We start from the raw sequence: 16,409 nt of genomic DNA, 5'->3' as shown, positions 1-16,409 counted from the left end.
AACAATGACAACTAGACAAACCCTACCACCAATAATAATAGATACTTCAATAAGTCCACCCGACGATACCGATCTCCGGGCACCCCAACCTCACCACCTGCTCCACCTCAACCTCCTCCGCCACTCCTTCAATTCCCCCTGCCTTCGTTGCTCACCATACCCAATGAAATCCCGTGGTACATGACAGTGAACTTGGACTCACCGTAAGAGCATGTGAATGCTGAGGGAGAGGGAGGCAGAGGTGGGGTTTTGGTTGGGGTTGGTGGTTGGGGTGGGATTGGGTCGCCGACTTGCTGGACATTGAACGGCAGCTTCTTTGGCTTGACAACAAGGACGAGGAGTGCTTAGAAGGAGAAGAGTAAAAAGGGGCGGCAGCAGCAGCCCTTGAAGGAAGCGAAGGAGGAGTATGACGATGTCCTTGGGTAGTAGTGGTGGTGGTTGCTGCTGTTGTGGGGGTTTGAGGAGGAGGGTGGCAGCGGGACGCAAGCGTACTGGGGAAGAAGGGTGGATTGGTCATCATCCCTTAAATGACTCCTATTCTTTTTTTAATAAAATATTTAAAAAGATTTAATTTTTATTATTTAATATTTAATTAATTTTTTAATCCAGTTGTGTTAGGAAGTATGCCATGTTTCAAGTCAAGTCAGCATTTAATAAAGTAATTGATAGAAAAATTGACCGATGTCTGACATTGCAACAAATTCATAAGATAAGGTATAACATTGTAATTTTTAAAATATAAGGTATGAGATTATAGTTCAATCCATAATTGAGGTTGATTTGTATAATTTATCCTTGTATGTGTGTGTGTACGGGGACGCGCGCTGACTCAAATGGTTCATGGCAAACATATGTGAAAACTTTTCAACTTGACTTATTGGTTTTACATTTACTTGGTAGATGTAGTGCGGAGGGGTCTTCATTTGATGAGACGAAACAGAGTTTGTGGGTACATTAATTGTAACATTACTTCCAAGAATTCACACCCTGAAGTGAAGAAAAGCCAAGCGTACTGCTGACAATATTACACAATGCATGTTGAACAAGAACCCAGCAACGAGCCTTCCTGTCTAATTATAAAGCACCTAACGCATTTATTCCAATTAGTAATTTAGTACTACTTCAACTGCAATTTCTCTTGCACCAAGGAGGACTAAGAGTCATTGAGAGTTTAAGAGAGGTTCATATATCCAGTTGCTAAGTGTCAATTGATAAACTTTATAGGCTTGTACATGCAGGTTCATAACCAACATCATTGATATTGTCTTAACTTAACCATCTATTATTAGGTGTTGAGTTTTATTACAAAAAGTCTCAATGATATCAAAGTGGAAACTCCCATATATTAATTGTATATTATATTGTTTATAACCGATGTGGGATCCTATTCTCTAACACACCTCCTCACAACTGACTCCACATGGAGTCACAAGGGAAACCGATTCCTCATCGGGAATTGGTCGAGTTATTATATCGGAGACAACACAACTTTTTGAGGGCCTAGTCATTCAATATTCTTAAATTGAAGTTAGCACAACTTTTCCAAAAACTTAACTTAAAGAGGCAAACTCAGTAAATAGGACCCATGAGGTGTCAAAAGAATAGACTGCTCTGATATCATAATAAACTTTATAGGCCCATGTAGATGAGCAAGTCTACCACCAACATCACTGATATTGTACCAACCTAACCACCTATTAGTAGGTATTTAGTTTTATCACAATAGATCTCAGTGATATGAGGGATGGAAACTTTCATATATAAATTGGATATTATTTTGTCATGTGACTGTTGTGTGATCTTATTCTACGACATCAATTAGATGTGAGTTTTCTTGCTGCACAAAAAGTATGTCCACAATTTAAAAAGAGTGCTGCTAATGTCACCCACCAGTCTTATTTCCTCACCCTACCTTATGTTTCCAACCATCAATAAAAATTGTAAAATGAAAATGCTCTTTTCTCACCCACCTTGATTCCTAAAATAACTTTGATGTACTATTTCTTTAATATGAAACAAGTAAAATAAAACAAAAAACTGAAGAGAAACTCAAAGAACTTAGCATCCATATCCACCTACTCGACGTGGGACGACAAACACCCCTTTCTCTCCCAAGTTTCGCACCAGACCATGAACGTCCGGCAAGGATGGACTCAAATATTTCTTTGCTCCCTCTCTATTTGTTTTCCTCTTCTCTTTTGCATCCATACCGGTTCTTATCAAGAACAATCGCACAGAGACAAAGCCTCGTTGTCCTCACGAGGTCTCCTTCCTCCGGCTGCTCTCTGATGACTGTATCGTTGAAATCAAGGAGATTGGCACAAAATGTCCAAGTTTGAAATAATGGGCAAGAGGAATCTGGTGCACGATTGCAATTTTACTTGGACGATTGGATATTTCTTGGTGTCACTGAGTGTTCCTGGTGTCATTGAGTGTTCTTTGGCCTCTTTGCCAACAAATATGGTTGGTGGGTGGTGGCTAGCTAGTAGCTAGTGACATTAAGAATTCTCTTTTATCACTTTTTTATTTTTAAAACTTTGTTTTGTTTAGGTCTTAAACGTCATCTTGTTTGAGGTTAAATCTGTCAATAAATTTTCATATCAAAGTGAGTGGAGAAATAAGACAATAGAATAAGATAGCAATGCTCTTTAAAGATTACGTTGCTACATGCTCAAAATGTGTAACTAAATAATGGAATAATCTAATCTGTTGATGCAATGCCTAAATTAAAATCGACTGGAAAAATCACAAAGAATTCTGGTTAAGTGATCCAAATGTTGTTAGACATTTATCAGTCAACTAGAATCATACATTTAAACATGATCTGTGCTCATTTGATTAATAATTCTTAATTGATTGTTTGATAATAAATGGACAAGGATTCTCTCCTCTTCTTTCTTTTTTTTTTTTTTTTTATTTCTCTCCTTCCAACCTCTCATATTTGAACGCTGAAGATTTCTTCTTTGTAAAAAAAAATAAAATAAAGAGAGGGAACCAAAAAAAAAAAAAAAAAAAAAACTATAAAAGGAGGAAAGGGAGAGAAGGGAAAAAGGAAGGGGAGAGAATCTCATCCCTAATAAATCAAAAGTTACATATAGAGTATACATCTTCGCAACTTGAAGAATCGGTGGTACATGGAATCATTCGATAACCTAATTTATTCATATAATATTACAGTTTAACCCTTTTTTTTTTTTTTTTGTTCAAAAAAAAAAAAAAAATTGTCCAATTTGAGATAATTTCCTCCCAACTAAGATTAAGCTTCCTCGCTCATCTAAGTCATCTTGACCTATCCTAATTCCAACTCCCCTACCGTCCTCCACATGAACTAATTAATCAAGGGCTGGATTTTAATTAACAGCTTGTATTTCAGGTATCATACAATGCATTTGGTCGAATACCTTTGGATTTGTAATACTGGTTTTTCTACATTAGCGAATGCACTAGTGTTTGAGCAGCCAAATTGAAGTTGTCCAATGCAACGTTGTATCTCATACATTGATACATTGTGTAATTTCGTCGTAATAAACAGCTTAAATCAAAAGCCGCGTAATACCAACACAGGCAAACAATCCACAATCAATCAACACAAATTACTTAAAAAAAATCTTAAAATAAAACCATACTTTAAAAAAAAGAAACCCTGAACGATTGACCATAAAGAAAAACAATATCCATTCCAAAACCCTAATCCTGTGTACAAGGTTAAAGAAGGTGGAAAAGGAGAAAGTTCAATAAACACAAAACTTAAAAATTAATAATTTCTGAAGCGCTTAATCTGCCTTTCACATTGTTCGAGGAAGTCAATACCCGAACCCCTAATCTCTTTATAGATTATACAAAAAGATCATGTAGGGTGCGATCTTGACTTCTCCCCTCCTGGGTATAAGCTGCCGAAATTCCTTGCCACCATCGGTGTCTCTGTCCGTTCATCTTTCTTCCTCGTCCTAATACTGCAACAAACTAAAGGCAAACGATTATTTGACGAATATTACACATCAAATATGTGACATGTAATTAATTTGTAATACGTGACATGTATAATTAGTTTACCTAGAAATTAACTGAGTCATGAAGTTCACACATTGTCGCATGACAATGCAGCTTTGATCCTCTCAACAGTGCAAGCAATAAGATTGTTAACTGTTGCAACTGATCCGAGAGACAGCTTAGCAGTGGGGACTGAATCAACCAAGATCTGAAAAGCAACAGTGAGAAGGGAACCACCACCAGAGCCAGAGTCTCCAATGCCGGCTCCATCCGGGAGTATAGCAAACCCAGAAGGAAGAAGGGCAACATAGTCAGGGTCACTCCCATTCAGCACCACATTCATGGAAACAATGTCAACTGGTGCATAAATCACAAAGGAAGCTGTTGGGTCAGAGAAGCTCTCTTGCAGTATCAGCATGTTGCTCTGGCTTGAATTAGCACTCTACAAATTAATTTAAGTTACATTGTCAATTGTTATGTGAAAAAACCAGTTTTACAACTTAATTTAAGTTCTTTGTCAACAACTATTATTTTGTTATAATAATTACTATTGTTATAAAAGATAAAGCTACATTTACTCTTAGTAGAGACACGCAATTTCCAGTGTCACGACCATTAGCGATGTGTGCCATCTCTTGAACAATTCCCCCATTGGAAAGAATATCCCACTGCACGCATAAGTGATCATCACAATTAATCAATTAGAACAATTTAAGGCGAATAAATATATGCTTTCAGTTTAGCTAATTCTTTGTAAAAGCCAAACTGCCATCTGTGTTTTCTTTTCCTTTTCCTTTTTTCTCCTGAGGTTGATACAAAATGTTTCAATATTAGGTGGGATCAGAAAATATATAGTTTTCGTTTTCCATAGAAATTCCTTCGTGTGCAAATGGTCTCTATGTATGCTTTTCCGTTTATGGTATGTTTTAGTAATAGTTCATGTACTTGTTTCTCAGGCTTTTGCAAAATGTATGTGCATTAATTTGGTTCCAGTATTAGATTTGGTAAATGTATTCTGAGAGTCGGAGGACAAATAATTAAATTTGAAGAGTAGTTAAGTGTATGTACCTCGCTGCGAGAGTTCTCATCGCGGAGAAACTCAAAGACTCTTTTGGGAGGAACTGGCAGCCAGAAAGATGTGGCGGCACTGAGCACAATACCTGGAGGCCTTCCGGGATCATCGACACTCTTTCGGGTCATCACCCGGACATCATCAGCCCCGGTTCCAGACAGTGTGGTCCATGTGTGAGTGGTTGATGCACTCACTCCAGCACAGAAGCTAATCACCATTCTTTCAGCCAATTTTAGCATGCTTCTTCTCCCTTCTTGATTTGTAATCACTAATTAACCATGAATTTAACAAATATAAACAATTATGGTTAATAAATTTATTTAAAAAAGAATTAGGCTTAATGACATGCATATTAACGGGATATGTCACTTTAGACACACGCAATCTTTTAACATATTTAACGTACTATCATGTTATAGTGAATACTACAATGTAGCACGATAGCCCCATATGAAGAATTCGCGCCAAATATAATTCCATACAAATATTACAAAAAGAATTATAAAATAGCAAACTAGATTTTTATTACCTCCAACATCACCAGTAGGGATGTTTGATGCCATTGCACTAGCCAGACGTTCGCATTGCCTGTCCAAGGTGGCAACCCATCGTTTAGCGCCAAATGCGTGGCCGGAGCTAACCAGCTGCTTGTAGAGGTTGTGAACACCTCTTTCATCCACTTCAGCATGCTCAACCCATGTAACCTAATGCAGCAAAACTTATCATTAGATGAAATCTATGTGCCGTAAAAATTGGGCCTCAAAATATCATATGAAAGTGAAACATACATGATATGTACGTATATGTATATATAGCTAGCGTGTTTAATTATATACCTTTTTTGTTCAAAAAAAATATATATATATACCTTTGAATACCCATTTGGCATTTCTTGAATTAGGCATCCTGAGGGCATTCTTTGACAAGATCTGGGTGCAGGATTAGGGCGCAAGTTGTCCAAGGAAACATCGACTACAGCCCAGGTGCCATCAGCATGCTGTTTGCAGTACCTCACATAATAACTCTCACGAGTTGGAACAAGTGGTGAAGGAACCTGGAATTCTGCCGTCATCTACCAAATCACAAACAAGATTTTAATACAAGAATATGTGTATCACAATATCTAGACAATGGATGACTAATAAGGAGAGCTGAAGTTGAACTTTGAGGCGAAAATATACATACCACTTGCAAGGCTCCATTGTAATTTCCAGCCACGCCAGTTGATAGGACTTCAAGGGTCAAAGCTCTTGACACAATGCCAGAAAATACAGTCGACCACTGATTCTACACGTTACAAAATCCGAACAAATAATAATTAGGGTTCATGAGATTCCTTAATTCAAAGGCGTTATTAATATTATTGTTTTTTAATATGTACAATGATATACACTTATAAAGACATATGTAAATGTGTAATAAAGTTGTTAATTAAGCTTACCACATCCATGAGAATCTCAACAAGGTTAATGTGGTTCATGATAACAACTGCACTCTCACGCGAAGCTTCAGTTTTGAAGCCATTTTGTTTTGGCCCGACTCCACGAGGGAATGTTCTTATGTACTCATCTTCATTAAGTACGGTCGCGCTGCCATCAAGGCTGGTCATCCACAAGGGTTCACCCATTTGGGCCATTCTGACGAGTTCCTCCATAGCTGCAACAGCAAGCTCAATTATCATTGGCTTGTCTGCCTCACTTGGTGCACTGATTGACCTGAGAAGGTCTCCAGCACCATAAATCTCACCGCCCATGCCTGGCTGACCACCAAAGCTCCCAACCCCAAGATCAAGTGGACCACGGGAAGGAACAGGAGAAGACATGAGAGGGTAGTTTCCTAACGGTTTGCCAACGTACTTCGCAGCTATCGCAGATATACGATCGATCTGAACAATAAAGGAAATAAGTCATCAATCTGGGGGACATATCACGTACTATGAATCTGGAACATATATGTAACATTCATCCTAATTTGTTGTACCAAAACAGGTAAAATATCCACCAAATAATAAATGTGTTTGATATTATCTTGATCTTTAGTTTTCTCTACCTCTTCTCGTAATCGAGCATTCTCAAGTCTCAGATGGTGTTCGTCGAATGACATCTCTCCTAGAGCTGTTGGGCCGCCACAATTAGGGCATGAGGCATTACCTAGCGCTTCTCTGTACCTCATGTTATCAGCACGGAGCTTTTCGTTTTCGTTCCGAAGTTGTGTGTTCTCATGCCGCTCATGCTGAGTCTGTAATAGATTTTTAACAACAAATCAAAAGCAGCCAATTAGTAGCTTTAACAAAAGCAAAACTTTAAAAAAAATGACATAAGTTTGAGTATTCTAAAACCCTTATTGAAGACATGTAATGAACAAATATATACCTTCATTTGGGTGCGCTTGTTTTGAAACCAAAATTTGACTTGTAATGGTTCCAAACCTAATTCCCGGCTCAGTTCCTTCCTTTGCTTGTCATCTGGGTGGGGACATTCCTTGAAAAAACTAAATAAAACATCCAAAAAAATTTAATTCAAAGGTGAACTATAAACTTTTGAACAACTCATTAACAAGAGCTTGTTCAGGAGGTTTGAGACTAATTAATAAATATTACTTACGCTTCCATTTCTTGGATCTGATGCTGTGTGTGGCGGTGATAACGCTTCTTTTTGGGTCGAGGGTTTTCTTGGTCGTCACCAGAACCGCCTTCAGGGTTGTCGCTGCCGGATTTGGTAGCACTGTCGAAGTCATCATCTCGGAACCGAGCAATGTCGCTTTCAGAGGTGTTTGTAGCCATGTCTAACGGGTGCAGATGACCGGCTTCCATCATGTTTGGCTGGAACATATCCAGAGATCTTTAAGATTTTGATTTTAGTCCCAAGGGATTAGAAGGCTTTATGGTTTTTCAATCAAAACAACAGAATGGAAAAATGTACCCACTCAAAAGGAAAGAAAAAATTACATTACACCTGCACACTCTTACTGCGTTATATTTAGCTTTTGACAAACGTCTACATATGTATATTATAAGAAAATATATGGAGCTAGCACATAAATATCGGGTCAAAATACTAAAATACTATTTGAAAAAAAAATGAACAAGAAAATGCATTGAACTTAAATCTCTGTGCTTGTCTTTGTGGTGAAAACCATTCCAACTTTTTTCTAAAACCGAGAAGGATTTTGCCACAAAATTGAAATTTTGGACTACCTGAGTAGTCAAACCCGTCTTACGGTAAAAAATTAATTAATTAAAATATTAAAATACCGAGATGAAGTGGGAGAAGAAAAGAAAATTAGATAAAAGAAAATATATTAGAAAAATGGATCCAGACGTACCGATTGACAAAGCCTATATATAAATTTTAGAAAATTAATGAAAATGATTTGAAAACTTTGAGTTTTAACGATAAGAACAAAATAAAGGGTAAAGTGAATGGTACTAGAATTGACTTTTTAGTATAAAAATATGATTTTTCGGTAAAATAAACAGTACCGGAACTTTTCGTTAAAGTTCTCATAATTTTTTTCTTGGTTCAGAAAGCTTTAGATAACTTAGCTCCAGGGAAAAAGAATTAGATCTAATTAGCCTTGCAAAGCGAAGGCGTAGATGTGTAAATTAGTATACCAATTAGAAAACAAAACTTGAATTAAGCACACTGACCTGACCAAGTGTGAGTCCTGAAGATGATGCAAACCCGTTAATGTTCCCATTGCTTCCGATCATCGAAGGCATGTTTCTTGCCGGAATCATAAGCCCGGCCGGGATATTTCAAGACTTAAAACCGCCCAAATTAACCTGAACTTGCAATTTGTATGGATTAATTTCCCACGTAAATGTAGAGGATGAGGTTATTTGAAGCGGGGGAAACAAAGGGACATAGAGCTGACAAACATACTTTCGTTTTGTACTTGATGAAATGGAGAGTGTGAGTATATGAAGAGATTATAATATTAAGGGGTTGACAATTTTAGTACGGCTTTTGAGTTTTGACAGAAAAAATCGGTCTAAACCAAATACATAAACCCACTGTAACACCCAAGTTTCTCCTTATGTTTTCTGGTCTTACCCTAGCTGCACCAACGCAAAATGCCAAAAAAAATGTTTAAAAAAAAAAAAAACTCAAAAAACAAAAATTGTCAGAAGCGTTACTAGTACTGAGAATACAGAAGCTTGTCGGACAAAAAATGAAAAGTTTAGAGCATGCAAAAATCTAGGGTGGAATAATATGTTACCAGGACGTATGATGTTGTCTGTGTGCACCTGATCAAAAGCCCTAGAGAGCGAAGCGTTGTAGATCTAGCTTTGGGCTTTAACCTGGTGCCGGGAAGCCACTGTTTGGTGACCCAAGAGTGGTTTTCCGGCGTACGGATTTTGGTGTATAAGAGTTTATATATATATGGTATGGACTTTGGAGTAGTAAATAGTTTTGGAAGTTAGAGAAGGTGAAGAAAAAGGAGAAGAAGATGAGGAAGAAGAAAGGGAAGTGGTTTTAGGAAAGAGAGAAAGGCAAGCAAGGAGAAAAGGGGGCAGAGGGAGAAAAGTATGGCAGCGAGGAGTAATTGCAGAGCGTATTGAGAGGATGCAATTGCATTTAATGGTGGGAGAGAAAGGTGTAATTGCTATGAGAGAGATAAAGATATATAGAGAGAGCAGTTCTTTGGGTGTTTAATTTTCCGCTAGGAAGTGTATGGTGCAATAGATGACGGCTACCAAACTCTTTTTTTATTTTTTCTCCCAAATCTATTTGCTAGTGCCTAGCATTTGAATTTTTACCTCCCGTTAAATCTTGTATAAATTTATATTCGAATCTTCTCCAACCGTGCTTACTTTTCCTATGAATAAAATCAAAATCCCTGATGAACAAGAGAATACAATTTTTAACTAGGTTAACGAATTGCAAGTGGTTGGTGATCTTGGTTATTGGTGTAATGGTTTTTCCATGCTGGGAATAATTCTATAGTTCTTGATTTCTCATGTACTTTTTTTAAGGTATTAAAGGATTTCATTCATAATAGACCAAATGGATTAATACAAAGAGAGCTTGGAAAAGAATGTGAAAGGCTCTAAAATATCCTCGTCCTGGTAAACCACATGGAAAAAGAGCTATCCATGCTAGAAACAAAACAATCATCGGAGATAACACATTAACCATGGAGGACCGACATCGTCCCAAAAAGATACACCTCGATGATTAAGACTATAGCAAGCCACTCAATGATTTTTCATGTACTTAAAAGAGGTATGAGCATGTTTGATGTGAAAAAGTACTGATTAGATATGAGATTGTTAGCATTAGTCATGGGCGTTCGGAAGTTCGGATATGCAAGGCAATTGACAATAACGTAAATTCCAGTCACACATGTCTGTTAACCAAGATTGATCTTATGCAACAAAGAAGATGAACACAGCAGAGAATACAGAATCAGAGAGAGAAAGCTTAGAGAGAGAAAGAAATAGAGAGAGAGAGAGAGAGAAATCTTAGAGAAGAAGTTATCTTGTTTGTATTGATATTTTGACTAAGTACATCAACATTGTAGTATTTATATGTATCCAAGGTAGCTTGCAGGATAAGCAACTGTTTAACAAATTCTTAACTAATTGTCTAATCTTGTGACACCTGTTAAGAGAGTAACCCTTAGATTGGTTACTCCTTACATCCTCCCTCAAGCTCAGGAACAGTAAAACTGAGTTTGAGACTGTCACAATGAGTCATGAACAAAGGTTTAGACAACCCTTTAGTTAATATGTCAGCAAATTGCTCGAGTGAAGAAACAAATTGAACCAACAACACTTGTTTAGCCACCCATTCCCTCACAAAATGAACATCGATTTTAATATGTTTTGTGAGCTGATGTTAGACATGATTACATGTAAGAGCAATGGCAGAGAGGTTATCACAATATAGGGTAGGTGTACTAGAAATGGAAACTTGCAGAAATTGTAACCAATTGTCTAATCTTATGACACCTGTTAAGAAAGTAAAATATAAGGGTTACTCTCTTGACAGGTGTCATAAGATTAGACAATTAGTTAAGAATTTGTTAAACTGTTGCTTATCATGTAAGCTACCTTAGTTACATATAAATACTACAATGTTGAAGAATGGTTTTGAGTTATTGAACATGTTATTCGAATTGAATCTGCCCTTATTCTTATTGTTGAAAGATTTGTAGCCAGAGTTGGAGTTATATGAATTGTATGCCCTACTAGATTGAGTTTGAGGTTGAAAATTTAAGGGTTTTTTTTTTAGGAAAACCAGGAGATTAGGCCATTAATGCAGTACATATTGGAGCATTATTGAGAGTCTCAATCATTACTTCTTCAACAAGTAATTGTGACTGAAGATCTTTCAGAGAAATAACAGATTCACGCCCCCTTATCACAAACCTGATTGTATTATACTCAGATGGTAGTTCATTAAGTGTAAGGATCACAATATCATCATCCTCAAAGTAAACACTAGCAGCAGACAAATAATCCCTAGCTTCTTTAATTCTTTGAAAATACACATTAATAGAATCAGTACCTTTCTTGATAGTTTGCAACTCATATTTCATTTGAAATATACTTGTTCGAGTAACAGTAGAAAACTATTCTTTGAGTCGAATCCACAGGTCATGAGCACTTGTACTTCCAATTGCATAAGAAATTGCTGTTGGATATAAAGAAGTTGTGATAAGCTGCATCAATGCTCTATCATGCATCATCCAAACCAAGTATTCATTTGATTCCTTGCAAGCAAGAGACTGATCAGATGGTTACATAGAATAAATCTCTTAATCCCAAGAATTGGGAGCAAGAAACCTAGATGGACATGGTGTAGATCCATCGATAAACCTCATAATTCCATGGCCTTCCAATAGCTGCATTTGGAAATGCCAAGTCAAGTAATTGGTGTCATCCAATATCATGGTTACAAAGGTCAAAACCGATGAAATTAGGGAAGTAATAGGAGACTGCAATATCTATAACTGAGTGGCGGTCACCATTGTTGAACTTCAAGAAAATGATGTACAAAGACCAAAATACAAACACGTGGTGTGCACAACCAGAATCGAAGAAAAACAAAAGTCCCATAATTAGAGATGAAGAACCCTAAATCAAAAAGAAAGAACCTGTGATCGAAGAACAATAATTCAACTCAAGAATATTGTAGTAGCGGAAGCAAAGAAACCAAGACCGACGAGCCATCAAGCCTTTACGCGTGTACCAGTGAGGAAGTTGATGAAGCTTAAATGGCGATTGATACCATGTTAACCAAGATTGATCTTATGCAGCAGAGAAGATGAACATAGTAGAGAATACAGAACTAGAGAGATCTTAGAGAATAAGTTATATATTTTCACTAACTAACTGAGTACATTAACATTGTAGTATTTCTATGTAACCAAGGTAGTTTACAGGATAAGCAACTGTTTAACAAATTCTTAACTAATTGTCTGATCTTATGACACTTGTCAAGAGAGTAACCTTTAGATTGGTTACTCCTTACAATGTACACGTGGGTGATCGACCTATATTGACAAAATCCATTGAGTTATTATACTTAGATTGGATTGATGAAGTAATGAAACAAAATTTACTATATCAAAATTATCATTAAGAGGTTTACCCATGTGTTTAAAGGACCATCCTTAACATGCGGAATACAAAGAAAGTTGTGAAGTATGAGGCATTTTGGTATGGAGAAATAACCTAAAAGAATGTAACCACAACATACCTCATAGACAAGCCAAATTGTTAAAAAGTGAGGCCATATCATTTGCAAAGTGGGACAACAACATATAATTTAACAAATAACTTAAACTAGTCCAAGACGAAAATTCACCAGTTCCCTCATCTCCATAGTCAAGATTAGGACACATTGGCAAGACCACCAACAACTTCACCACTTCTAGAAAGATCTAAAGTGATTGCGAGATAAGCAAGGCGGAGTCGCCATGTAAGTAAGCTCAACCATGGAAACTAAGTTGTATGCAATGGATCTGACCCACCAACAACCACAAATCCAACCCTAAAAATCTATCCAAAATCAAGGTACAAAACCTTAAGAATAAGGCATAGCTTGGCTTTAGGAAGGAGACTTCATCAATGTCGTGAAGAAGATAGCAAGGTTGCAGCAAAGAAAGGTGACAACAAGAAAAAAAAATGAGGAAAGCGGAGAGGGGAGAGGGGGGAGGTAAGATGTGGGGAGAAGCAAAGGGGTAGAAAGTGAAAGGAAGAAGAGTGAGTGATGCAAGGGAAGGGAAAAGAGGAATTAGGAGAAAGGAGAGAAGGGTTGCTACTAACCTTAAGTCATACCAAAGGGTCGATTAGTAGGGAAATCTTGGTTTTCACTGAGAGTAAATTAAGAGCATCTCCAAATGAGGAGTCAAAATATCTGCCATAACAGTAAAAAAAGACAGCATCAGAGATTTCTAACCAAAATGCCAATTCCTATGTGGCATAACGTGGATTGTCCTCAAAGGTGGTTGCTGTCAAATTAGTTTTGACAGCAACTTCAAATCTATTTTTAGTGATTTTTACCATTTTTATTGTTATTTTTGCTCTAAAAATACTATAGTCTAGTGATATTCTTCTTCTCATGTAAGTGAGAGGTCTTAGGTTCAATTCTCACCAAAGGTGAATTTGAACAACCACATTATTGTTAGCCCATTGAGAGGCTAAGCCCACAATTTCCCCTTTACTGTAGATAATATCGTCTGTTAAAAAAAAAAAAACAAATACTTATTACAATTATAAATAATAAATAATGGAATAAATAATAATCTAAATTTGACATATCAGGTGGAGAACAAAATTTTAAAAAAGATCAAAGTGTCAAGCCTTCAAATTTAAACTTTATGTTTAAAATTTTGCATTTCCCTTAAAGATAAATTTTATGTTTTAAATTTGACATCTTCTTTGAATTCTTTGAAGATGGTCTAAAATTCTATGTTTTAAACTTTGTACTCTTTTAATTTGTTGCAATTTAGTCTAAATTTTATATCTTTAGTATATATTAACGGAACTAAAGATGATAAAACCTCAAGTTTTCCTTTATTTAATAAGGATCTTTTTGCCACTTAGTATTGCGGTTTAGTAGAATTCTTCTTCACTTGTAACTGAGAGGTCTTAGGTTCAATTCTCGCCAAAGACGAATTTGAACCACATTATGCTAGTTCATTGTAAGATTTAACCTACTCCTCCACCCCTTAGTGTAGATAATATCGCGTGTACATAATATCATTTGTTAAAAAATAAAGAACTTTGATATTTAGTTTAAAGCTCAAAGGCATAGTAGTAAATTTGCATCAATCTTTAAACATACCAAACGGCAATATTGCTTAAAGTTATTCTAATGAAATATCGTTTTTTCTATAAAAAATAAGATAAAATGATTTTTTGTTTCTACTAAGAATAATATCTTCTCTGAAATAATTTCCTATAAGCACATTAATAGCGTGTAAGGAGGTTCATTAATTTAACAAATAAAAAAAAGAGAAATATAGTACAAATTAATAAAATAAAAAATCTATTGTAGTACCAAAAATTATGTCCCGCCAAGAGTATCACTTGCATTGCATGTTTCCATCCCCTTAGGTTAAAATAATAATAATAATAATAATAATAATTATTATTATTATTATTTAAATTTGTAAATTATATGATATGTCACAAACAAAAAATAAGCACGTTAATAATTCAATCATCAATAATAACATCATATGATTTACAAAATTTAAACTAAAAAGTTAATGTCCTAGCATTGCCCTTTTTTTTTTTGGTTAATAACTAATCCATACTTTCTCCTCCTAATTTGATTAGTCCAACACCACAAGTCTGAAACGAATAAGTAAAATATATATATATATATATATATATTCCTTTTATTCGAGGGATTCATTGAACTAGATATGATGAACAAAAAATTAGAAATTAAATACTAATAGACCATGGTGATAGGTTAGAGTAGAGATCAAATAATTGTTGTCGAAAACAACTTTGCTAAAAAAAAAAAAAAGCTGTCAAATGGCTACGAATCATAGAATTGAAATCTACAATGACATTGAGATGAATCATTTTTCAGAAGAAAAAACACATGAGCAGAGTTGACAGGATGAATATTTACTTTTATTTTATCAAATACTTAGAGTTTTTTTTCCTTTTATTTAATCAACAACTTAATATGATGTAGTAAGCTTAGCCTTCCAAAAGAAGATAACGTACAACTAAGGAATATTTCCTGCATTAAATGAACCAAACAATATTCATCTTTAATATTGAATCTGATATGAAAGTTTGGTGATAATATCATGGTTAATTAATGTAGGTTGCTACCAAAATAGACACCATATAATAACAAAGGATAACCCATTAGCATAAGTGATCCAATATAGAATGCATATTTAATTTGGAGAAAGTAAAAGCTACAAAGTTAACACAACGACTGTGATGTGAAGCAATGGCAAAATAATGATCTTTGTCAAGATTAACCAACTTGTACATGCAAATTACAAGTTTTTAGTAACTACGATGATCATATCATGATATATGAGTTCAAATTTGCTCTTCCAAAATTCCTCTTCTTACCCTCTGTCCATATTGAGATGTTGACACGTATTTCATGTCCACCAATTTAACTATCTTAACTTTATAAAAAAAATGAAAAATAAAAATAAAACTTAAAAAGCAAACGGAAAACCCCAGCCAAACTAAGTTACCTCACACACCTAATCCCGTCAGCCACCAATCTCCGCCGGTGGCAACACTTTCTGTCACGCCCGATTCCAGGACATGATTAAAAACAAACCATTAGTTCAACATCGTAGTACCATTTTATTTTATTTATTTTATGACCGCACCTAATCTTAGGGTTAGAATGACTATGTACCATGTGAAGAGATCAAACCAATTGTAGTTCACCATTTTGTTAAGCATTAAAAAAAAAATCTTGTATTTGTAATGACTTCCATAATTTCTCATGGCATTAACTAGCAGGAAAATATAGAGTTCCAGAAACATTCGATGGAACTCGACGAGCATGATTCATTAGACTCCACACTACTCAACAAAACCATTTAACAATCAGCATTCTAGACCAAATTAATGCAATCCCAAGTATATAGGGTTTCAAACCAACTCAAGGAAACCATTCATAAAATGAGATCCAAACCAACTCAACGGAATCCAAAGAATAAGGGTTTTGGACCAACTCAACGGAACTAGACACAAACTCCATAGAATTCTAGACCAACTCACTGGAATCCACCAAATATATGGTTCTAGACCAACTCAACAGAACATAAAAGAACTAGGATTCCAAACCAACTCAATGGAATCCATCGAATATAGATTTCCGGACCAACTCAACAAAAT

At 35.7% G+C, this 16,409-nt stretch overlaps 1 protein-coding gene across 4 annotated transcripts; it reads right to left on the bottom strand.

Annotated features, from left to right (window-relative positions):
* Positions 1-3,651: 3,651 nt before the first annotated feature.
* On the bottom strand, positions 3,652-9,662 carry LOC103944524 (homeobox-leucine zipper protein HDG2). 4 transcript variants are annotated; one of them, XM_048578132.1, is made up of 13 exons: positions 9,284-9,662; positions 8,712-8,846; positions 7,666-7,883; positions 7,435-7,552; positions 7,112-7,300; positions 6,504-6,947; positions 6,248-6,349; positions 5,931-6,134; positions 5,592-5,766; positions 5,059-5,330; positions 4,563-4,658; positions 4,054-4,432; positions 3,652-3,963 (listed from the first exon to the last, which is right to left on the bottom strand). In XM_048578132.1, exons 2-12 carry the CDS (start codon positions 8,799-8,801, stop codon positions 4,079-4,081), a joined length of 2,262 nt encoding a protein of 753 aa, XP_048434089.1. In that variant the 5' UTR covers positions 8,802-8,846; positions 9,284-9,662; the 3' UTR covers positions 3,652-3,963; positions 4,054-4,078. The 4 variants fall into 4 exon arrangements, with proteins under 4 accessions (XP_048434089.1, XP_048434090.1, XP_048434093.1 ...); XM_048578133.1 differs by having other exon boundaries at positions 3,652-3,953; XM_048578136.1 differs by having other exon boundaries at positions 4,569-4,658.
* Between the last annotated feature and the right edge of the window lie 6,747 nt (positions 9,663-16,409).

This window comes from the organism of the source record quoted next, unplaced genomic scaffold (genome assembly GCF_019419815.1).
Source record: "Pyrus x bretschneideri cultivar Hongxiangsu unplaced genomic scaffold, Pyrus_bretschneideri_v1 Contig12, whole genome shotgun sequence".
Taxonomy (NCBI): Eukaryota; Viridiplantae; Streptophyta; class Magnoliopsida; order Rosales; family Rosaceae; genus Pyrus; species Pyrus x bretschneideri.
Note: the sequence above shows the minus strand (reverse complement) of the source record. Positions and strands in the feature narration are given on the sequence as shown.

Bases quoted from the DNA above. Each gene is read 5' to 3' on its own strand.
- LOC103944524 (XM_048578132.1), bottom strand. From the start codon at position 8,801: ATGATTCCGGCAAGAAACATGCCTTCGATGATCGGAAGCAATGGGAAC. The intron at 6,948-7,111 runs GTAGAGAAAACT...TTTATTGTTCAG, and splicing joins ATGCTCGATTACGAGAAGAG to ATCGATCGTATATCTGCGAT. The intron at 5,331-5,591 runs GTAATAAAAATC...ATGGTTAATTAG, and splicing joins CCCTACTGGTGATGTTGGAG to TGATTACAAATCAAGAAGGG.